The 25,241-nt window shown below is 38.1% G+C and overlaps 2 protein-coding genes across 8 annotated transcripts in view; one reads left to right on the top strand and one right to left on the bottom strand.

The window, feature by feature from the left end:
• Window positions 1-6,500, bottom strand: part of COL4A6 (collagen type IV alpha 6 chain) — a 398,864-nt gene extending 392,364 nt beyond the window's left edge. For all 3 annotated transcript variants that reach the window (XM_036305431.1, XM_036305429.1, XM_036305430.1), the window contains exons 1-2: window positions 6,234-6,500; window positions 5,983-6,034 (exon numbers count right to left, since the gene is read on the bottom strand). In XM_036305431.1, coding sequence (XP_036161324.1) covers window positions 5,983-6,034; window positions 6,234-6,244 — 63 coding nt within the window. In that variant the 5' untranslated portion in view covers window positions 6,245-6,500. The remainder of the gene's footprint in view (window positions 1-5,982; window positions 6,035-6,233) is intronic.
• A 1,418-nt stretch (window positions 6,501-7,918) lies between these two features.
• The window catches only part of COL4A5 (collagen type IV alpha 5 chain), a 328,420-nt gene continuing 311,097 nt past the window's right edge, over window positions 7,919-25,241 (top strand). For all 5 annotated transcript variants that reach the window (XM_036305697.1, XM_036305696.1, XM_036305695.1 and 2 more), the window contains exon 1: window positions 7,919-8,324. In XM_036305697.1, the coding sequence (XP_036161590.1) occupies window positions 8,244-8,324 (81 nt within the window). In that variant the 5' untranslated portion in view covers window positions 7,919-8,243. The remainder of the gene's footprint in view (window positions 8,325-25,241) is intronic.

The following is a 25,241-nucleotide window of genomic DNA, read 5'->3' as shown; positions in this document are numbered from 1 at the left end:
CATGTCTTCACTACCCTATTGCTTGTATCCATAGGCTACATTTATACATATATAAGTTCCTTGGTGTGTGTATATATAATCCTCACACAAGCAGTGAGGATATTTTTCCCATTGATTTTTAAAGAGAGCTGAAGGGAGGTGTGGGGAGGAAGGAAGAGAGAGAAACATTGATGTGGGAGAGACACATCAATTGGTTAATTGGTTGGCTCCCACAAACACCCTGACCAGGACTGGGGATTATCAGACAACAAGGAGAAATAAAAGGCATCCAAATTGGAAAAGAAGAAGTAAAGCTCTCCTTATTCGCAGATGACATGATATTATACATAAAAAACCCTAAAGACTCCATCAAAAAAACAATTAGACTTAATAAATGAATTTGGCAATGTAGGAGGATACAAAATTAATGCCAAGAAATCTATGGAATTTCTATACACCAATAGTGAACTTACAGAAAGAGAGACTAAAAAAGCAATCCCATTTACCATCGCACCAAAAAAATTAAGATACCTAGGAATAAATTTAACTAAAGCGGTAAAAGACCTCTACTTAGAAAACTACACGACGTTGAAAAAAGACAGAGGAAGACATAAAGAGATGGAAGAACATACCATGTTCTTGGATTGGTAGAATCAACATCATTAAAATGTCCATACTACCCAAAGCTATCTATAGATTCAACTCACTTCCCATTAAAATACCATCGGCATATTTCACAGATCTAGAACAAACTCTCCAAAAATTCATCTGGAATAAAAAAAGACCCCGAATAGCTGCAGCAATCCTGAGAAAGAAGAACAAAGTAAGTGGGATCTCAATACCAGATATCAAGATGTATTACAAAGCCACTGTTCTCAAAACTGCCTGGTACTGGCAGAAGAACAGACATATAGATCAATGGAATAGAATAGAGAGCCCAGACGGGAAACCAAAAAAATACTAGAGGAATCCAAAGGCAACAAAATCTCAGACATATGCCAAAGCAATTTCTTCACTGATACAGCTCCTAGGGCATTGGAAACTGAAGAGAAAATAAACAAATGGGACTACATCAAAATAACAAGCTTCTGCACAGCAAAAGAAACCATCAACAAAACAACAAGAAAGCCCACTGCAAGGGAGAACATATTTGCCAATGTTATCACTGATAAGGATTTCATCTCCAACATTTATAGGGAACTCATACAACTTATCAAAAGGAAGATAAACAATCCAATCAAAAAAATGGACAAAGGACCTAAATAGACACTTTTCAAAAGAGGACACTGAGGAAGCCAAGAGACATATGAAAATATGCTCAAAGCCACTAATCATCTGAGAAATGCAAATCAAAGCAACAATGAGGTACCATCTCACACCTGTCAGAATGGCTACCATCATAAAAATCAACAAACGACAAGTGCTGGAGAGGATGTGGAGAAAAAGGAACACTTGTGCACTGCTGGTGGGAATGCAGACTGGTGCAGCCACTATGGAAGACAGTATGGAGTTTCCTCAAAAAACTAAAAATGGAACTCCCATTTGACCCAGTGATCCCACTTCAAGGAATATATCCCAAGAAATCAGAAACACGAATCAGAAAAGATATATGCACCCCTATGTTCATAGCAGCACAATTCACCATAGCTAAGATCTGGAAACAGCCTAAGTGCCCATCAGCAGACGAATGGATTAGAAAACTGTGGTACATCTATACGATAGAATACTATGCTGCTGTAAAAAAGAGGGAATTCTTACCATTTGCGACAGCATGGATGGAACTGGAGAGCATTATGCTAATTGAAATAAGCCAGTCAATGAAACAAAAATACCACATGATCTCACTCATTTATGAATAATTAAGACCATTATAAACTGATGAGCAAAAATAGATACAGAGGCAGAGCAACATCGAACAGACTGTCAAACTACTGCGGGAAGGCTGGGGAGGGTTGGAGGGTGGGGGATGGTGTAAGAGATCAACCAAAGGACTTGTATGCATGAACACGAGCATAACCAATGGACACAAGACACTGGGAGGCATGAGAGGCTAGGGGAGTTTCAAGGGGAGAAAAAAAAGAGACATATATAATACTCTGTGTAATACTTTAAGCAATAAAACAATTTAAAAAAGAGAAGTAATATATGTGTCCATACCAAAATTTGTAGATTAATTTTCATAGCAGCATTATCCATAATAGCCCAAAATGCAAAGTGCCCAAATGTCTATTAACTGGTGAATGCATAAATAAAATGTGGTATAGCCATAATAAAATGCCTACTAAAAAAGAGTAAAATACTGGTACGTGCTGCAATATGAATGAACTTCAAGAGCATTATGCTAAGTGAAAGATGCCAAACACAAAACATTACATATTATACAATTCTATTTAAATAAAAGTCCAGAAAAGACAAACGTACACAGATAGAAAAGTAGATTCATGTTTGCCTTATGTTATTTGTGGGAATGGTGATTAACTGTAAATGAATATGAAGGATCTCACTGGGGTGATAACAATATTCTAAAACTGGATATCATTATAGGTGCACACCTAGGGAAATGTACTAAAATAATTGAATTGTAGAGATGAAATGGATGAATTTATGGTATGTAAATTATATTTCCATAAATTTTTTAAAAGAAAAAGTGTGTAGAGACACAGCCCCCAGCAAGGCAAATACTCTTAATCCTAATAGTAGGATTTATCCATATCTGAATCACAGTGGAAAGAATCAATCTATGCAAGTTAAAATTTTAAGACAAAAAAGGTATTTCAATCTGAACTTTATCTGAATGTGGCTAAAGGCATTTTACCTATGCTTTTTGCAGAAGGGACAACTGATACTTGTATTCTCCTCTTTGCCCGTTCTCCACCCAAATAACTCACCCAGTAGGCTTTGACTTTTATGACTTATAAGTACCGCGCGCTAACCGATTGCGCCACTGGAGCTCCGCGGCATTGACTTTTAAATGTGTTTGGTTGTATTAGAGCCTTTCCTGAAAGCAGATTTGGGAAGAAAATTGGAAACAAAACATAAGGACCCTAGCTACTTTGGGACACATTTTAACTCCTAGACATGTTGGCCTATGGTGAGATACGGATCCTTCTAGTCTTTTCTCTAACACAATGTATGCACTTGCAGATAATTACTGATTGTTAAGTATCCTATTTTTTAAGGAACTCAAGGACTAACATTGTCTGAGAAAGTAAACTTCTAGAGAGTTAGAGAGACTATGTTTAGATAAACTTGTGTGTGCTGTGCCTTAGGCAGTTAACAGCCAAAAACATTTATGAATATTTGGAAATCCTAAGCTCTATCATATTCAAATAAATTGTGCAATATTTCAACTGAATAAAGATCATCACTCCTTTAAAAGAAATTTAATGAAAATTCATTTATAAATCCTGGATTTTAACATTTAGCTTTACATCCCTTTAATAAAGAGAACTGCTTTATAAACTCTGACAAAGAAGGAACTCAAAAGCACCTAAATCAGTGGTTCTCAACCTTCTTAATACCGCGACCCTTTAATACAGTTCCTCATGTTGTGGTGACCCCCAACCATAAAATTTTTATTTTCGTTGCTACTTCATAACTGTAATTTTGCTACTGTTATGAATCGTAATGTAAATATCTGATATTCAGGGTGTATTTTCATTGTTACATATTGAACATAATTAAAGCATAGTAATTAATCACAAAACAATATGTAATTATATATATGTTTTCCGATAGTCTTAAGCGACCCGTGAAAGGGTCGTTTGACCCCCAAAGGGGTCGCGACCCACAGGTTGAGAACCGCTGACCTAAATGAATCTATCTTAAATGCTCACCAATATTCCATTATTGGTAACTTAACTCTCACAGTGAAGACACTTTCTCATAATGAAGCACAACATAGTTCCTGTCAATCTATTCACAATAGTTATTTTTTAATATCAGTCAAAGGAGGTAAGGGAAATAAAATGTTTAAAACCATCTGAAAGGTAAAAAAAAAAAATTACAAACCCAGAGAATAAACTGCATTTGAGAGTAGAATATGAGAAACAGGCAATATAGATGAGAATCCAATAGAAGGAGTACAATGAAAAAAAAAAAAAAAAAAAAAACAACTTCCCTTCAGAAAAGTCACCTTCTGAGAACTTACTCTGTGTATCTTCTCTTTCTCTTCCATTTTTTCAAAAAATTAAAGGAAGCAGCTCTGGACTTAAGGGAAGAAAGTACTGTCAGGGAACCTCAAGGTTTATTTTAGTCTTACCAAAGAAGATCACACTGACAGCAGGTGACTTTGTAGAACAATGAATAAAAAGCTTACCGAAGCAGTGTTTGATTTTGGAGACACACTTCATGTTCTAATAAGTGAAGGCATCACCCACTGCTGACTTATAAGGATATCAAGGGACAGGGTACAGTGTGTGGGAAGTCTTCAGCTATTCAGAATAATTTGTTAGTGTTTTTCCCAAAAGTACAATGAATATGATCAGCCAGAGTCTGAAAATAAAGGTTTCACTGGAGGGTATTCTGCTCAAGTGTGACATTTTCACAAGTGCAAGGTTCCTGGACAAATTGTTAACTAATCAAAACCTGGCATTTTCAATATATGTAGTATTAAACCTCAAGGCAACACATAACTAAACTTGTATACTGGAGGAATCAGATGGGGAAGTGTGCAGAACCCTAGATCAATACATCTATTTACAAAGTCTAGAATTTATTTACATAAGAGCTGACATTCTGAGTTAAGAGGCCACAAAATGTTAAAAATCAAGATTCCTGGCATCACCCATCCTCTTTTATGAAGGGAAACTATTTTACATCATTCTGATATTTTCTTGAAGACATATACCAGGACAATGTAATCATTTTTTTTTTCATAAAGGTACTATGTAATTTTAATTGGTTGAATTGTGTTGCTTTATAAATAGGATTTTAAAATATGTAAATTAGAGCCAATCAGTTAAAATTGTCAAAACCCACAAGGGAAATATCTTATTCATTTGTTATCTATATAGTGTATGGCTGGCTATTATTAAGAGGTGTGTTGTTTTTTTAAAATAGAGAAGTGAAACAGTAGTCAATAGTGGAACAACTTCATATTGAACTCCACAGTTAACTTTATTTCTGTGAACATAAGTAGCTAGTGAGACTGGAAAACTGCAGCATCTCCAATTATTCAGAGCACACTACCTTTGGTAAATTATCCTAGTAATTCCATTAGAGATCTCTCTAATTTCTGGGGTCCATTAGACTTTTCTTGAGCAAATGTCTACAGAAATTCCTTTGCCTGAAATCACTAGTTGATTTTATGTAAGATATCTAAACAGTCAAAGGAGGAGGGAAAGGGTCGGGAGAAGAGACTCATTGCTCTGGCCTATTATTAAATGTTAACTTTAAACTTTTTTGTCTATTCTAAACCACTTTAATTTTATACATAAAATAAAACACAAAGGAAACCAATAAAATAAAACATCAGGCAGAAATTGAACATTACCTAGTGTTATCAGTTCAGTTCAGGTAGACAAATCCAGATGTTGTCACTGTGTACTGCCAAAGGACTCATAAACAAATACTTAAGCTCAACTCCTATAACATTTGCGACACTTTCAAGTCCCACTCCTTATGCTCCCTTCAACTCTCAAATTTGTGTGCCAAATTCATGTTCTTGTAGACCAGGGAAAATTACATTTCTTCTGCCTCGGAGACTGATGCAGAGAAAAGCATCAGATGTCAGTCATCTCAAATCTTCTGGTAAGGTTCCTGTGTCTCTTGTGTCTTCTACTTTTATTTTCCCAACCCATTACAAAGTTTTGGGACAGAAATATGTCTGATTCCCAAAGGCATTAGCCTGACACTCTGCTATTCCTCTCTAAGAAGGAGGAATACAAATGAGAGTGATGTGACCTACGTTTTGTGAGGCAGCCCTCTGTAATCCCCCTAACACAAACACCAGAGGTGGGGGTCAAAGGAGGAGGAGGGAAAGGGTCGTTAGAAGAGACTCACCGCTCTGGCAAGTTTCTCGATCAGGCAGAATGTAATCAGGAGTAGCCACAACCTGAAACAGGAGGGAGTGTGAGTAACATGGGCTCTCTAGGCTCCAGAGTCCTGCGTCTGTCCACAGACACCCCCACCCTCTTCTGCTGCCTGACCCCACTTTCTCTGCAATGACAGAACTACAAGTATGTATAGTCTCAGTATGGCAAAATAGTCCAAAGAAGGAAAGAGGAAAGGAGGTCGGGGCAGCAACAGCTCACCCACGGTGCATGCTTTCAGATCCTCCAGAGCAGCGTCCCAGGAGACTGCTAAGTGGCTCCGAAGCCCAGGCTCATCTGGGCTCCGCTGATGCTTGCAGGCTGCTTCCTTATTCAGAAGGACCGGGTAGGGGAGAGAAGTAGCTCAGTTCGGTAGAAACAAAATTCAGCTCCTAGATAAGAAGTGCCCTAAAGGGAAACATGCTCAGCAGTGCCCGCTACAACTTGCCGCACTCAAAAGATAGTTCCCAGCACCAAGAGAGGAAGGAATGGAAGGGAAGGGGGCGGGGTTGTCTGCTGTCAATCATCCACCCTACCTTGGGCAGCCGGTAGTCTTTCTCATTTTGGGGAACCTCTACCACAACATTCCCAAGCATCTCCACAACTTCATGCACGGCTCATAGAGACCTATACTCTAAGGTGTAAGCAATTATGCATCACACATTCCCATGAGACACTGTTAACTGTTACAACATAACTCACATATAGATTAGGCACGAGACTTTTATGTAGACAAGTGGGCCCCAACATGTCCTTTCAGATTTGCCCAAATGCATACAACACTCATTCCAACCGATTTTATACTAAGCTCCTGGGAGATAGGGGTGGTGGTGGTGGTGCTGCTGCTGCTGCTGGTAGTTCTTGGAGTTGTAAATCTACCCTAAACTGAGTAGAACATAAGGGTGAGTGGGACCCCATGAAATAGTTCTAAAACCTTGAAAGACTCTAAAGTTATAAATTCTAGGATCCGAGATAACAGAAATGTTCTGAATAATTCTTCAGTAAATCCCTGTAAGACCCTCCAAGGAGTCCACATCCAAGTATTTTCTGGACGTGTTGGTACTTGAAAAATCTATATACCAAAATTAAAAAAAGTAATGTCTTTTTGGGATAGGTCTATACAACTGCCATCAACTCAATATAAATATTTCTAGTTAGGTGTTTGTGTTATTTTTAAGGAAAATTGCCTGACAGCTATTTAATTCTCTGTCCTAAGTCCCTCTGAAACACAACTATAATGAGAGTGAATAACTTTCATGCTAATTCAATATAAGAGGTAAATATTATGACATTCAATGTAGCTGAATAAAAATGTATGAGTGTATTTCAATAACATTCAACCATACAATAATTACTAATATTTACTGAATGTTCCCAAATCTCATATATATATAGCTCCCAATAAAGTATTCACACAAATATAGGTATGCTCATTTTCTTAATTCTTTGATTATAAGCATATATTTACTTATACAAATATATTTATATATTTCTAATATTTTCACATATTCTGTTGTATGTACAAACTCTTCCCTGCCAACAGGTTGAAGAGAAAGAACACCGGCAGCTCTAGGAGCAGCGACCAAAATTTTTCTAATCATTAACAGTAAAAAGATCCGTTCTCCATGAGATCCATCCGCTAAAAAAAAATAGTTCCAACTCAGGTCTATTTCTAATTGGCTTGGGTGCTCGCACCAATGAGAGTTGAACTGGGCAGGGAAGAGTAGTATCCACGGAAAGTGCAAGTGAACGAATAGAAAAGCTTCTCGGTTACACTCACAGTGGTCAGTCATCTGGTCTGGGAGTTTCCCTCCCCCAAATAACTGAGCGTCACTCCCTTGCAGGTTGCTGCTGAAGGCTGTGGCGGAGTGATCCTCAAATTCCCCAGAGCTGATGGGGAGGGGGCGGTGCGGGGGAAGACAGGCAGGAAAGTAGATCTGTGGGATTTGCGTGAGGAAAAAGTTTGCAAGTCTGGACAGAAGGGAAAAGTACTCCCAAGAGACCGGCTTTGAGGAGGGGAGGGGGAGGGAAGAATAGCTTCTTCTTTTTTCCCCCTCCACTCTATAAAAGCTTCTTTCTCCTCACCTAAGCCGACCTGCACAATTGGGGCACCCTCGCTCTCCCTCTCAGGCTCTAGCTCTCGCCCAATAAACCCTCAAGATTATGTCAATTGGTCAGAGCCAGCCAGGGATTTCGTGTGGGTGCTGAAGGAGCTGCAGGAGCCGGAGAAGAATGAAACTTCGTGGAGTCAGCCTGGCAGCCGGCTTGTTCTTACTGGCCCTGAGTCTGTGGGGGCAGCCTGCAGAGGCTGCGGTAAGTCCTTCCTTCTCCCCGCAACCCCCCACCCTTCCTCATCACCTCACTCTCATGCTGTAATCACTTTTTGTTCCCTTCCCTTCTTTTATATTTGGCCTTGGCTAGGGAATTCAAGTTTGTCTTCACTTGTTTAAGAAGAAACATTATTTAAATTTAACGCTGGTAACTCAAGCTTTCTGAAATTCAAGGGAGAGGTGTAAGTGTTTAAAAATAGGGCTGCTGGCTTTCCTGCAGCTAGCTGCTCTGGGGACTAGAGCAGAGCCTGGGGCAGAGAACGAAGGCTAATAGATTACTAGGCTCTGGTAGGTATTTAAAACTTGTCCTCCCCACAGTCAGTCAGCCTTGGGGTGTTTCCCAGCCTGCCTGCTGGCTAACCTTTTCATTAGCTATACCCAACCCACGCACTCTAAACTTTGTCTATAGTTTGATATTTTGGCTTTTCTAATTTCGAGCTTCCATCAAAGTGTTAAGGGCGCCCATTAAGTTTTTTCCCTTTTCCCCTTTCTTTAAGCAACTTGAACCTACCCTAACCTTTGGTCAGTAGAGCCTCTGTAGAGACTGTGTTCCCCATTTGGCATCCTTTTTGCAAATGCTCAGGTAACATACCAGGAAAAATGAAGTAAAGAGGATGGCCTCAGGCTCCCAGTCTTCTGAGATTTTTGTTTGTTTTTTTATGTTCTGGGATTTCGATTGTTGTTTACTTTTTTTTTTTTTAACTTACTAAGGCACCTGAACAAATTGAGAAGTTTTGCCCATCACCTATTTAAAGGAAAAGTTATATTTTTTCAAAGGAGAATGAGTGTTCTGATTAAAAGAGAGCAGAGGAGAATGCACATGTGAAATGACAAAGCAAAAAGTTCCACTCTGTTTTAGGAATATAGAGTTAAAACCTCTATAAATCTCCTAAAAGGGTATCTGGCTAGTCCCACCCACCATCCTTCTGGGTATGAGAGGCAGATGTAAGGAATGAATGGCTTTGGCAGAGAAAATATTCTTCAGCTTAAAGCCCATCATCCCTAGTTTCACTCAACCTCTAAAGAGTTTAGAAAGTAAAATATCCCTGTAAGAATATTCAAGAAACTAATAAAAACAATTGCCTTGTGGGGAAAGTGGATGGTTTAGGAATAAAAGGTTGAAGAAAAAAAGAATTAAGTATGCATCGAATTATTTAAAAGTTATATTTAAGTGATCATAATAAGTGGTTTTAAAAACACTTCAGTATGAGATCATGGCTTAGGCCTTCACATGGTTGAGTGACTGTCAATTCTTTATATGTTATTGTTTATCTGGGTCCACTTTTAAGTTAGCTGTCTAGCTTCTCTGTATACTCAGTATGACACAGATAACATTGCCCTTCTTCTATCTTCCAGAAAGTGTGTAGATAGGAAGGCTATCTTTCATGTTATTATAAGTACATCATGTAATTATGATAGCACATCTGTTGAAAAGCTATGTGTATACAATATTTTAAATTATATTTGCCATAATTTATTCTCCATCAAAGTAGATAAATGACTTAAAATTGCTTTTTTTGATTTAGAGCATTTTAATGGAGTAAGGTTTAGTCACTTAATAGTGTTACAGACTCTTGGATAAAAGTACAATTATTTTGTTGAAAATAGTTATTTTTAAAAACATCTTCTAGGTACATGCTTACTGCTTATGGCATTTGGCCCAGGGCAAAGATTTTATAGATATTTCATTAAATATTTCATTTATTTCTTTTGACATTGCTATTAATAAATGTGCACCAGATACCAATCATACAGGTATGTACAGAAATACTATACATCAATTTATATTAAATCCAATTGTATTAAAAATGTGATTTTTTTTTGGTTGACAACACTTGGCAGCAAGCCTATTTTCTTGGAACTTTTTAAGATTAAGTGTTCATGAAGAAATTACAGAAGACACCATGGAAGGGTTTTTTTGTTTTGTTTTGTTTTGTTCTCCTTTTTTCCTACGGTATAATTATTTTAAAATAGATTTTTATTGATTTCAGAGAGGATGGGATAGGGATAGAAACATTAATGATGAGAGAGAATCATTGATCAGCTGCCTCCTGCACATCCCCTACTAGGGATTGAGCCTGAACACCTGGCATGTGCCCTGATCAGGAATCTAATGATGATCTCCTGGTTCATAGGTCAACACTTAACCACTGAGCAACACTGGCCAGGCTCCTTCTATATAGTTTTTAAATAACATTTTATATTACATTTCTCTATCATTAGGGTATTGTGCCTTTAATAAAACCAGGGGTTTGTTTTTTCTGCTTGATGCATCAATATCATAGTTAGATGAATGTTTTAATCATCACAAAGTTATGAATGGTATCTGCTCTCCATACTAATGACGGGGATATTGGTGAACTTATCCAGAGTAAACTGGTTGGTAGTGGGGCTGGTTGTTGATTGAAGTAGTCTAGTATTGGGACTTTTATAACAGGAAGAGCAGTGCCACTTAAATTGCTTTGTTTTTCAGTTAAGTGATTTCTTTATCTTTGAAGTCATGCCAAATGGGGATGTCACAAATATGTGGAACATTTTTTTAGGTAGAGTATATATTAGGTGGAATAAAGTAATAACTCTTATGCTGAAAGGTTAGCAGTAAATGAAAAAAGCAGCTTTAGGTTGGAAAAGTAATTTCTAGTGATGGAGGTAACGTATTTTTATGTAAAAGTAATTATACCTGTACTGACTCACTGTCAGTAGGATATGCACTCCTTTATGTATATGGTGTATAAGATTGCACTACCCTTACTGTACAAATGTTAGTAAGTTTTATGTGTATGTGTGTTCCGTAGATAGTTCTCTCTAATTTAAATGTACTATCTCCCTTGTGATCAGAGGCAACAGCTCATTAAAGATTGTAGTGTGGTTCAGGGCCACGGAACAGTTTTTCCTCTATGAAGTATACTGCTCAATAGAAAGAATTTGTCAGTATTGTTATCATAACTTACATTTTTGAGTGTTTACTATGTGCCAGGCACTGTGCTAATATGCTGATATACATGGCCATCTTTAATTTTCACCAAAGACCTATGAGATATATACCATTGATGTCCCCACTTTACAGATCAAGAAGCTATAGGTCATAGAGGTTAATTTGCTGAAAATCACTTAGGTAATAAACTGTAGAGCTGGGAATTTGAATCAAGGCAGTCTGATTCCAATTTCTTTACCCTTAACAACTTTCCTATACTGCCTCCTTTGTATGTATGTACTCTATAGATATTTATTTGCTGTTCAGAGTATTTGGATCTCTGCTACTTTTTTTGTTTTTTTAGTGAGGAAGGGAGAGACACTGGAATGAAATGGAAATGATAAAATGGGGATTACATCTCTTCCTGCTGATGATAGGAGAAGTGGCATGGTATAATGCAAATAGATTCGGGATTCGAATAAAATGATCAGAGTTTGATTTCTATATGCATGTGTATATAGACAGAGGTAATTTAAAAGCAAACTAGAGCAATTGCTTATTGCAGGTTATACGATTGTATAAAATCTCATATATAAAAGGTTAGATTTATAAAACAAATTTAATTAGTCATAGATGGTTATTTTGAGGAATGATTTGCCTTATTGTTTTTTTAATTAGTCCGTTTTCATAATAAATTTAATTATACTGAACTTTTCAGGTGTATTTTTGTTATGACGAAACAGGGTATATTTACTTAAGATGCCCAGTTTATTTTTGTTGTTTTTACAAATTTACCTACTCATCATATCCAGCTCTATGCACTCAACTATATGTATTTTTGTGCATATGTTTATATATGTAACTGTTCTGTGACTGTGCAAGAGTGTGTACATAATTTCTAATGTGTTTTTATTTGGCTTTTGATGTCTGTATATGCAACACATTAGACTCTTTACCTTGAGTTAACTATGATAACTTGGTTAAAGTTGTGTCTGCCAGGTTTATCCACTGTAAAGACACTATTCTTTCCCTTTGTAGTTACAAAGTGAGCAAATCTTATGAGTATGTGGTGTGATACTGTGAGACAATGTAAATATCCTTCTCATCAAACTTTTGCCCACTAATTTTAGCATATAATTGAGGATTCTAGCTTAAATGATTATTACTGTGATATTTGCCAAATAGTAATTTTCAGTTTTTAACATTTTTTTGAATTTAAAATTTAATTTTAAATGTAACAAATAACTTTACCTTCTCTGCTATTTATTTAGTTGTTTATTTATAGCAGTATGAATTTATGGATATTTGTTTTATTCTAAGTGTTATAATGACTTATGCTATTTTTACTTTTTTTTCTGCTGAAGATATACCAGATTTGGCCAATAGGAGCCCTTTACAGTTGGCTCCTGTCTCCAAGGAGCTATAGTTTTTTAAATTGGGTAATTGTATTTAGAGATAAGGATCTCCAGGTTTGGAATGCTCATTGCTGCTGGGGTGTCATTACTTCTAGGCCTCTTCAGCAGACAAAACTAGGAAATATATGTATATATACATGGACATATACACACATCTGTTTTTTAAACATCTCTCTCTATATGTGTATACATATACATATGTATATGTATACATATATACACATATATTTATATATATTTGTGTTTGTGTTAAAAACATGAATTTGTACTGATACTTCTGATTGCAGTGCAAGATCATGGAATAAACATACATTTTTGATATCATGGGATCTCACTGCTTTCTGGTATCCTCGCACATGTTTTGTGGATTTTGTGGAGGTCTCATAAAGAGTCTTTAAGAGCTTGGCCTTTGGAGTTAGACCTGCAATTTGAAGATGTATGACCTTCAGCCAAGTAGTACCTTCTGAGCCTTAATTTCCTCATTGGCAAAAGAGGACCAGTTGTATGTACCTAACAGATTCTTTTGAGGATAAAATGAGAGAAGTTATGTAAAGAATTTAGAATGGTACTTGGCACATAGTAAATGCTCAATAAATTTTAGATTTCATTATTGCCATTACAACTATTTATTGACTCACCATTTGTTATTTTATTAACTCAACTTATCTGTCTGATTTTCAAGGACAATCATGATCTTTCCCTTCATGTAACCTTATTTTTCATTACCTTTTACAGTATACTCCCTCCATTGTAGCCTAGATGAGCTTTCCTACAATCTCTTGAGCACTACATACATATTTTGGCTCTTTATTAGAACACTATGGATGCAAATATTTGCTCAATTTTAGTATAATGTTTACATTAATTCAGCAGGTATTTATTCAGCAACACATAAGTACTTAAGAATTGTATTTATGTTATTCATGGACCTGTACTGTCCACAAAATCATTTTGTGTTAGACACAATGGATAAAACTAAATAAGATAGACAGGGTCCCTGCTTTCATGCCAGTGAGAAAAAATAAATAGCCCTTCTGTTAAAGTTGTTTTTTTTTTTACTATTATATCAATTGCTGCTTTTATCCTTCTTTGAACACGTGTGATATTTAGCCTCATTCTCTCTAGTATCTAAATGCATTTTGTCCTAAAAGCATTTTGTTTCATGATAATTTATCTGTTCTCTCTATTAATTATAGCATCTGTGAAGGCAAGACCTGTATATTTGTTCATTCATTCAATCAATTTACATGTTGAGTTGGTCTGATAACAAAAGTAATACATGCTAAGTGTTGGAAACTTTGAATATAATATAGAACATTACAAAGAAAATTATCTGTCTACAATTCTATCAACAGCACAGAAATACCTCTATTACTGGTTTGCTGATTTTCCTTCTTATATATCTAACTAGATGCCCGGTGCACAAAAATTGTGCACTTGGGGGGGGGAAGGGGGGGTCCCTCAGCCTGGCCTGTGCCCTCTCACAGTCGGGGACCCCTCGGGAGATAACGACCTGCTGGCTTAGGCCTGCTCTCAGGTGGCAGAGGGCAGGCCCAATCCCTAGGTGCAGCCCCTGGTCGGGCTCAGAGCAGGGCTGACTGGGGAGTTGGGGCGCCACCCCCTGTCATGGACAGAGCAGGGCGGATCGGGAGGTTGCGATGCCACCCTCAGTCACACTCAGGGTAGGGCCGATTGGGGGGTTGGGGCACCGCCCCCGTCACACTCAAGGCAGGGTCTATGGGGAGGTTGCGGCACCACCCCCTGTCACGCACAGAGCAGGGCTAATCAGGAGTTTGGGTCTCTGCCCCCTGTCACTCACAGAGCAGGGCCCATCAGGGGGGTTGGGGCTCCGTACCCTGTCACGCACAGAGCAGGGTCAATCAGGGGGTTGGGGAGCTCCCCCCTGTCATGCACAGAGCAGGGCCCATCAGGGGGTTGGGGAGCTCCCCCCTGTCATGCACAGAGCAGGGCTGATCAGGGGATTGAGGAGCTCCCCCCTGTCACTCACAGAGTAGGGCCGATAGGGGAGTTGGGGCACCGCCCCCTGTCACACACAGAGCAGGGCCGATGGGGAGGTTATGGCTCTACCCCGTCACACACAGAGCAGAGCCCGTGGGGGGTGGTTGGGGCACCGCACCCTGTCACACACAGAGCAGGGCCTATCAGGGGGTTGGGGCACCGCACCCTGTCACACTGATCCCGGTGCCAGGAGGCCTTGTGGCTCCACTGATCCCGGTGCTGGGAGGCATATTACCCTTTTACTATATAGGATAGAGGCCTGGTGCACGGGTGGGGGCCGGCTGGTTTGCCCTGAAGGGTGTCCTGGATCAGGGTGGGGGTTTCGCGTGGGTGCCTGGCCAGCCTGGGTGAGGGACTGATGGCTGTTTGCAGCTGGTCACACACCCTTCAGGGTGGGGATTCCCACTGGGGTGCCTGGCTAGTCTGGATGAGGGGCTGATGGCTGTTTTCAGGCTGGCGGGTGACTGAAGCTCTCAACCGCTCCTTTTTTTCATTTTTTTTTTATTCTGGGCCAGCTTTAGCTCTGAGGCATGGCTCCAGCTCTGAGGCCTCGGCTGCTGAAAGCAGGTATCTGGTTTGTTTGGGTTCTATCATCGAAACACTGTTTCAACTCCAGCTCTGAGATCCCGGCTGGCTGAAAGCAGGTTTCTGGAGTTTGTTTAGATTCTATATTTGTAACAATGTTTCAAACTGCAAGTTCAGAGGCAGGCAGCGGCAGGTGGGGAATGTTGTCTTCCTCCGTCACTGAAGCAAGCAAGCCTCATGTTCGCTTCAAGCTGCCTGGCTGCCAGCTGCCATCTTGGCTGGCAGTTAATTTGCATATCACCCTGATTAGCCAATGGGAAGGGTAGTGGAGGTACAGCTAATTACCATGTTTCTCTTTTATTAGATAGGATCTCTTCTTTAAAAAATAAATTGGTGACGTTACTGGTAATGTTAACCTTGGTCATTCAGTTAAGGTGGTGTCTGCAAGGTTCCTCCCCAGTAAAATTACTATTTTTCCCATTCAATAGTAGAGTCATCCTTATATATTCTTTAGTGAGGTGTATATTAGAATCTCTTGCCCATTAAAAAAAATCAGGTTGTCGCCCAGCCGGCATGGCTCAGTGGTTGAGCATCGACCTATAAACCAGGAGTCAAAGTTAGATTTCCAGTCTGGGCACATACTCAGGTTGCAGGCTTGATCCCCAGTAGGGGGCATGCAGGAGGCAGATGATCAATGATTCATCATTGATGTTTCTATCTCTCTCTCCCTCTCCCTTCCTCTCTGAAATATATATATATACACACATATATATATATATATATATATATATATATATAAAATATATATATTTTTAAAAAATCAGGTTGTCTTCTTATTACTACTCAGTTTAAAGAGTTGTTTATGTATTCTCTATAAAAGACCTTTATCAGATAAGTGATTTGAATATATTTTTCCATGTCTATGACTTAGCTTTTCATCCTCTTAAAATCTTTTTCAGACCAAATTGATAAATTCCAATTTACAAATTGTTTTTTTTTCTTTTATGGACATGCTTTGAGTGTCATACTTTGTCAAAATCAGTTGAGGCAAATTTTCTCCTATGTGTCCTTCTAGAAGTTTTATAGTTTCAAGTTTTACATTTAGGTCCACAGTTCATTTCGTCTTAAATTTTGTATAAGGTAAGAGACATGTATCTAAGTTAATTTTATTTTTGCATATGGACATCTGATTCTTCCAATGCCATTTGTTGAAAAGCATCCTTTCTACATTAAATTTCCTTTGCAACTTTATAACAAATGCATTGATTTTATTTGTGTGAATCTATTTCTGGACTCTCTTATGTTGTATTGATCTATGCTCTATCTTTTCGCCAATACCATCCTGTCTTGATAACTGTCATTTTATATTAAGTGTTAAAATCAGGTACTAGAGTTTTCCAACATTTTAAAAAAATTCACAAAATTGCTTTGTCTATTCTAGTTTCTTTTCATACAAATTTCAGAATCAGCTTAAGATCAGCAAAGAGGCACACAGCTGTGTAGCTTTTTATCTAATCTGAACACTCTTTTAATTCATGTTTAGACCATTCACATGTAAAATACATTAAAATTTACCTTCTTACTTAAACAATTAAAATAAAAAGTAAATTAGTTAAAATAAAAAATTAGGATTAGTCTACATACAGTTTTATATATTAATGTTTTTCACTTATGAATCATTTTTTCGTGTTATTAAAATTATTAGTTTTAAAATATTTAAATGCTTGCATATAATTTATATTTATACACACCACAATTTACCTGTTCACTTTCATAGAATAATATATTTTTAAATTTCAAATTTTGAAAGCCATTGTAAGAAATACTGCCATGAACACTTTTTTATTCCCTATTTTATATTATCTTATTAGTACTTCCTCCATCATTGGGGAATTAGTGGGTTAAAGGCCATCCGTACCTTTAAAGTCTTTGGTATGTGCAATAAACCCTGACATTTAGAAAGGCTATATCAGCAGATGAGTTGTGATAGCTACTTTTTTTTTATCAATTACCATGTTATATCCTTCTAGGTCAGCTGTTGTCAACCTGTGGGTCGCGACCCCTTTGGGGGTCAAACGACCCTTTCATAGGGGTCGCCTAAGACCATCGGAAAACACATATATAATTACACATTGTTTTTGTGATTAATCACTATGCTTTAATTATGTTCAGTTTGTAACAATGAAAATATATCCTGCGTATCAGATATTTACATTACGATTCATAACAGTAGCAAAACTACAGTTATGAAGTAGCAACGAAAATAATTTTATGGTTGGGGATCACCACAACATGAGGAACTGTATTAAAGGGTCGTGGCAATAGGAAGGTTGAGAACCACTGTACTAGATAATACTATTCCAATTTTTATGTACAAGGAATTCGAGGCCCAGAGATTAGTTAAAAAACTTGTTGAAGGTCACACAGTTAATAAATGATTGCTCTAGAACAGGATGGCGAACCTATGACATGTGTGTCAGAGGTGACACGCGAACTCATTTTTTTTGGTTGATTTTTCTTTGTTAAATGGCATTTAAATATATAAAATAAATATCAAAAATATAAGTCTTTGTTTTACTATGGTTGCAAATATCAAAAAATTTCTATATGTGACACGGCACCAGAATTAAGTTAGGGTTTTTCAAAATGCTGACAGGCTGAGCTCAAAAGATTTGCCATCACTGGGCTAGGGGCATGTTTATTGTTAACAAATACCGCCTCTGAGCTGGCCAGCCTTGAGCCCTGCTTCTGGCTGAGTGGTGCTCCCCTTGTGGGAGCCACTGACCACCAGGGGTCAGCTCCTGTGTTGAGCATGTGCCCCTTGGCAGTCAGTGTGTGTCATAGTGAGCAGTCATTCTGCCAGTCATTCAGCTGTTCAGTTGATTTGCATATTGGGCTTTTATTATATAGGATTCATTGGTTGATTTTTTTATGTGCCCTGACTGGGGATCAAACCCACAACCTGGCATATTGGGACAACTGTGCTACCTGGCCAGGGACTGCATTCATTTTTGTACCACTCTCACTTTACCTTCTCTTTCTGTTTCCTAGCTAGCTAAGTGACTTTATTGCCTTATGCCAGCATTGCAGTTTGTGCAATTCAAATTCATTCCTCTGCAAAATCACAAATTATTATGCATTATGGCTTTTCCAGGTGGCATTTGAATAGCTGAACTTTAAGCTTTTACCTGGTAAATGATAGGGCTCTGTTCTTGCCAAATTACTTTTCAGAATGGTTTTACCAAGTATACTCCTATCAGTAGTGTTTATGAGTACCTATGAGACAGTAATTTTTTTCTATCTAGTACAGTGAGTATGGAATTGATGCTCAATAGATTGCTAGTTGGTCAGCCTATTTAGTCTTATCCTCTAATGATTTTTCTTTTTAAAATGTAATCATTCCATTATTTCATCCACTCTGACAACAGCAACCATGGGGCAGAACTAATTTTTGAAATATTCTCTCTAATTAACATTATAAATGAACCACCCAGCCACTTTACTAAAACTTCATTACAAAGATTCATTTTTAATAGCAGTAATTCTTGAGGATTTTGGACAGGTATCTTTAGTATAATCTCTAATACATAGGCTTCTCTCATTTTAACAAATCAGACTCTCATTGTATGCATCAATGCTTGAGTTAATTTACCTTTATAATCTGTCCAGGTCCAACTGTCCTTTATTACTTTAGCAGCTTCTGCTGGCCTTTAACTAAAAGTGTAGTCTGTGATGGTACCTGCTACATTATTGAAATGGGAACCCTAAATCCCTTGCTTTCTGCTAACTAAAGGCAACCAAAGGCAAATGATATAAAATAGACTTTTTGCTAAATTCAATTTTTAACTTATTTTTTATCTTACTGAATCTGATTGTAAACATTAGATTTACTTATTAACTTGTAGAGAGACTTAAGCACCATTTATGAGTAAGTACTAGTCAGGTTAATGACATTGGTTTTATGACAGTAAATTCTAAAATAGGACTTTTAGAAATTCTGTTGGCATTTGTATATCTTATAATCAAGGAAAATAATAATCTTTCTAGATATTTTAAGAACTGGCTGATTTGCTTCCAAAATTTCTTATAGTATGTATGACATTAATAAAATATTGAAGGAAATATTGGAACTTTGGGTAGTGGGGGAGGAATTGTGTTAAGAGTGGGATGCTAGTGAAAAATTGTTTAGTGTATTCTATATTTTGAATCCTACAGGACTTTGGTCAAGGAGGTGAGGTCCTTCTCTTTCCATAATCTCATTATCTAATTGATGTGGTAAAACATTTCTGAGTGTGAAAGATAGGCATAATGGTGCCTTTTCATATCACATAGGTTGTTTTCTGTTGTAAGTGGTAGAAAACAGAAATTCAACTGTCTTACAGTAAGGAAAATTTTTAGCTCGCATAACAAGAAGTTTGGTAGAGTATATCCAAGGTTGACTAATTCCTCCAAATGATGACCCAGTTTCTTTCCACTTTCTCCTTTGTCACACTCTGCCTATCAGCTCACTTTCTCAGATTAGTGTCCCTCATGCAAGATGGATGCTGCAGTTCCAGGGATCACATGCAAATACCACAAAGTCCAGTACAAGAAGAGTATGAACTCTTCTTTGTGTCCCTTTTTATCAGCCATGAAAACTTACCAGGAGTCTTGCATCTCCACCCTGAAAATACCCCTTATATCTCATTGGTTAGAATTGTGTTATATGTATATGATTACAACAACCAGTATATTGGCAAGTGGAATCAGACCATGAAGGCAGAGTTATACCAGTGACTTACCTAACCTCCTTCCTGCCCCCAACAAAACACATTGCTGCTTGGAAAAGTTGGACGATGGGAAATCTGAATAAAATCGAAGTTCTTTTAGGAAGAAAATAGTTCTTGCTTCATGACCTCATCACTTTATCCTCACGATCAGTTGAATAAAATATTTGTAAGACATTGATATATTTGTTAAATGCAAGATGTTTCACTTAATAGGGAAATGAATGTTTTGTAGAGTTGTAAAATTGAAACATGTTGACATTTTACATAATTATAGACATTTTAGAGCTGGAGAGACATTAAGGATCCTTTAGGTGAATAGTCCTCAAAGTGCTGTGTGTGGACCCCTGGGATTCCTGCGTTCCTATCAGGAGGGACATAGCTATTTTAACAATAATATGAAGGCCATTTTGCCTTTCTCAATGTGTTGACATTTTCACTGGTGGTGGGTAAAACCAAAGGACTTGTATGCATGCATATAAGCATAACCAATAGACACAAAACACTGGGAGGGAGGTGAGAGCATGTGTTGGGGGGTAGGGGAGACTGGGGGGAGGTTAATGGGGGAAAAGGGAGACATATATACTACTATTTGTAATACTTTAAACAAAAAAATATTAAAAAATAAAATTATGAAGGAAAAAAAACCTGCTAGAGCAGTGTACCAAATTGTCCTAGTATAGGCATACCTCATTTTGTTGCAGTTTGCCTTATTGTACTTCAAAGATGTTGTATTTTTTATAAACTGATAGCAAGGCCCTCTGTCAGAAAAAAATTATGACTCACTTGATTGCGGTGTTCTGGCATCAAACCCGCAATACCCCTGCAGTTGTATCTTTCATACTCTCAGGGAATAAAAAGCCATTCTTACCTAAGAACACCCTCATTGTAGCATTAATTTTATTAAATCTTGTCTCATTCTATCACCATTTATTCCTGATTTACCCTCTTCTACCTCCCCCCACCCCATTTCTCTCTGGTAATCAACATACTGTTGTCTATGCCATGAGGTTTTTGTTTGTTTGTTTTTCTTAATCCCTCCACCACTTCTTTTTAACACCCTATATGGCAAAATGAGGAGTATACACAAATCAATTCTGTATGTTGATGTAAGATTGTTGTTTCTAGGAAAAGCATGTGTGCAATTGTTTGAGTTGTGGTCTGCACTAGCTGATTTTTGCATGGAACACATTTTTACTTGAAAGTTAAATTGAGGCAAATTATGGTTATTTAATCTTGGGTATTTGGTAGGCATTTTTTTGAAAATGAGCACAGCAAGTCTATCACTTCAAGGAAAACTACAAGCCATATTTGTTGCCAATCAAAAACTTTGAGATTTTCAAGTAAGAATTCGAACTTTAGAAAACTTACATCTGTCACTGTGAACTTTACAGCTTCCCAAAACTTAGCCTTTTCTAATGAGATTGGTAATTATATTAATACTAGAGGCCCGGTGCACAAAAATTTGTGCACTAAGGGGGGAGAGGGGGTCCCTCGGCCCGGCCTGAGCCCTCTATCAGTCTGGGACCCCTCGGGAAATAATGACCTGCTGGCTTAGGCCTGCTCCCGGGTGGCAGAGGGCAGGCCCAACCCTAGGTGCAGCCCCTGGTCAGGCTCAGAGCAGGGCCGATTGGGGAGTTGGGGCACCGTCCCCTGTCATGCACAGAGCTGGGCGATTGGGAGGTTGTGATGCCACCCTCAGTCACGCTCAGGGTAGGGCCGATTGGGGGGTTGGGACACCGTCCCCTGTCACACTCAAGGCAGGGTCAATGGGGAGGTTGCGGCGCCACCCCCGTCACGCACAGAGCAGGGCCATTCAGGGGGTTGGGGCGCTGCCCCCTGTCACTCACAGAGCAGGGCCCATCAGGGGGTTGGGGCACCGCCACTGTCACACTCAGGGCAGGGCCGATGGGGAGGTTATGGCTCTACCCCATCACACACAGAGCAGGGCCTGTGGGTGGGGGGGTTGGAGTGCCGCACCGTGTCACACACAGAGCAGGGCCGATCAGGGGGTTTGGGCGCTGCCCCCTGTCATGCTGATCCCAGTGCTGGGAGGCCTCGAGGCTCCGCTGATCCCGGTGCTGGGAGGCATATTACCCTTTTACTATATAGCATAGAGGCCTGGTGCACGGGTGGGGGCCGGTGGTTTGCCCTGAAGGGTGTCCTGGATCAGGGTGGGGGTCCCCACTGGGGTGCCTGGCCAGCCTGGGTGAGGGGATGATGGCTGTTTGCAGCTGGTCACACACCCTTCAGGGTGGGGGTCCCCACTGGGGTGCCTGGCCAGTCTGGGTGAGGGGCTGAGGGCTGTTTTCAGGCTGGCGGGTGACTGAAGCTCCCAACTGCTCCTTTTTTTCTTTTTTTCTTTTTTATTCTGGGCCAGCTTTAGCTGTGGTTCCAGCTCTGCAGCCTCTGCTGCTGGGAAAGCAGAAACCCTCGGGCCCAGACTTGTTTGTGTTCTACAATCGAAACTCTGTGTCAACTCCAGCTCTGAGATCCCGGCTCGCTGAAAGCAGGTTTCTGGAGTTTTTTTTAGCTTCTATATGTTACTATGTTTCAAACTGCCCGCTCAGAGGCCTGCAGCGGCAGGCGGGGAATGTTGGAGTCGTTGGAGTCCGCCGTCACTGAAGCAAGCAAGCCTCATGTTAGTTTCAAGCTGCCTGGCTGCCGGCCATCATCTTGGCTGTCAGTTAATTTGCATATCTCGCTGATTAGCCAATGGGAAGGGTAGCGATTGTACGCCAATTACCATGTTTCTCTTTTATTAGTGTAGATGTACGATTTTTGATATTGTTTAATAAAATGTGTTAACATTTAAAAGTTCTGCAAATCTCAGTGAACTAATATTTTCCAAATGACTAATGCATGATGTTATAAAATTACACATAGGTAAAAGATCCATTCAAAGGTAAGATAGATCAATGAGTTTTAATGTAATCAATTATATAAAGTTAATTAATACAGTTTCATATTCTGTGTTACAATTAAACAAAGAGTCTGCCACTTGTAGAGCTTGGGTATAGTATCAAAGAATAGCCACAATTATCTTAAAAGACTATGAAATACTCTGTTTTCCAAGTATATAACTGCATTAAGCCAGATTTTCTTCATATTTTTCATCCACAATATATTGTAAGAGTGAATGCAAAAGCTATTATAAAGATCTAGCTGAGTTATATCAAGGCAGACATTAAAGAGATTTACCAAAAAAGTAAAACAATTTCTTTTCTCATTTTGTTTTGTTTTGAAAACTATAATTATTTATAAAAGTACATGATATATGTTAATATGCAATGACTAAATTATTGTCAGTTTTAAATGAATGAATAAATAATTATTTAAATTACTACTCAATTTTATTTTATATGGCACATATTGATAGATATAATTCACATAAACAAAATTTCTTGGTGTCCTTACTGACTTTTAAGAGAATGAAAATGTCTTGATACCAAAATTTTTGAAAACCACTACTTTATAAAGAACAACTCCATTTTATAGGCAATTGTCCTGATTGATGAATGAGGCAGTTAATTTGTTGCAGAGGCAGAGATGGAATCTTATTCTAGTCATCTTGCCAGTATACTAAATTAGTTTAAGGATTGGTGAGCTAATAATATAATTTTGTAATTGTATTCATCCTAGTAGATGAATAAATGGAGTTACTAGACTCATATGTTTCCTACCATCTTCAGTCTAATTGCCATATAAGAAAAAAATCTCAATATATAAATCACAAAAGAGGACACACTAATGAAGACATACAATGAGCTTAGATTATAGTTTTTTTAAAAAATTCTATTGGATTTATTTGGTTCAACATTGGTTAATAAAATTATATAGATTTTAGGTGTACAATCCTATACTGTCTGTATATTGTATTATGTGTTCACCACCCCAAGTCAAGTTTCCTTCCATCACCATTTATCCCTCCTTTACCCTTTTCTACCTCCCCCACACCTTTTCCGACTTGTAATCACCCAAAAATAAAATAAAATTAGTAATTTTTAGATACTAATTTGGAAAATCCATGAAACCAGGGTTTTTGTCTTGATTTCTTTGTATTCACCACACTGTATATAGTTGGTTCTCAGTAGCTAGTTGTTGAATCAATTTTGAATTTAGGCAAAGCGTAGATTTATTTGGATACCACCAAGAGGCAAGACATGGAATCAGTGGGTTAAGTTACAGGAACTGTTCATGTCAATAATTTTCTATTGAGCTATTTAGAAATGGCATTGCCTGATTTAGGAAGGGAATACCAAGTTCTACTCCCATCCCCTATCTTCAAATAATCACTGAGCTGCATTTTGTACCTTATTTTTATTTTCAAGATTTATATGCAAATGAAGTCATATGGTATGTCCACTTTCTTTGTTCTGGCTTCTTTCTCTCTGCATTTGAGATTCATCCAGGCTGTGGTGAATATCCACAATTCATTATTATTATCATTTTAATTATTTAATTATTTTATTGATTGATTTTACACAGAGAGGGAAAAAGAGAGGAAGGGAAGGAGAAAGAGAGAGAGAGAGAGAGAGAGAGAGAGAGAGAGAGAGAGAGAGAGAGATTTGTTGTTCCACTTATTTATGCTTTCATTGGTTGGTTCTTGTATGTGCTCTGAATGGGGGGAAGGGGTGGGGCAGGAATCAAACCCACAGTCTTAGTGCATTGGGAGGATGATATATTGGGAGGGCTATAGTTCATTATTTTCTTGCTGAGTAGTATTCCACTGTATGGATATAGTAGTTTGTTTTACTATTCACCTGTTAACAGACATGTGTGTTGCTTCCAGTTCATTGCTATTACTGGTAAAGCTGCTGTGAACATTTTATTTTTTCATTTTAACGCTTATTTTATTTTTTTTAAAAATATTTTAATTGCAGGTAACATTATATATACGTATATATATATATGATCTCTTCAGGTGTATGGCATAGTGGTGAACAGCTCAATTATTTTTTAACAATTGTAAATCAAGATATAGAACATTTCTTATACCCCAAACTCCATCATGCCCCTCCTTTTCAGTGTGTTTTGTGTCTTCTATAAGAAATCTTAGAACTCCAAGGTTCCAAAAATATCATATGTTTTCTTCTAGAATCTTTATAGTTTTAGAGTTTATCTTTAGGCCCATTTTTTTCCGATGTAACCAGTTTTTCCAGTACCATATATTGAAAAAATCCCTTTTTAATTGAGTTGTTTTAATGACTTAATTGAAAATCAACTGAATGTATATGTATAGGCTTAGGTAGTGACTCACT

The sequence above is a fragment of the Myotis myotis genome, unplaced genomic scaffold (assembly GCF_014108235.1).
Source record: "Myotis myotis isolate mMyoMyo1 unplaced genomic scaffold, mMyoMyo1.p scaffold_m19_p_4, whole genome shotgun sequence".
NCBI classification, from domain to species: Eukaryota; Metazoa; Chordata; class Mammalia; order Chiroptera; family Vespertilionidae; genus Myotis; species Myotis myotis.
The sequence above is the reverse complement of the archived record's forward strand: the minus strand, read 5'-3'. Positions and strand labels throughout refer to the sequence as shown.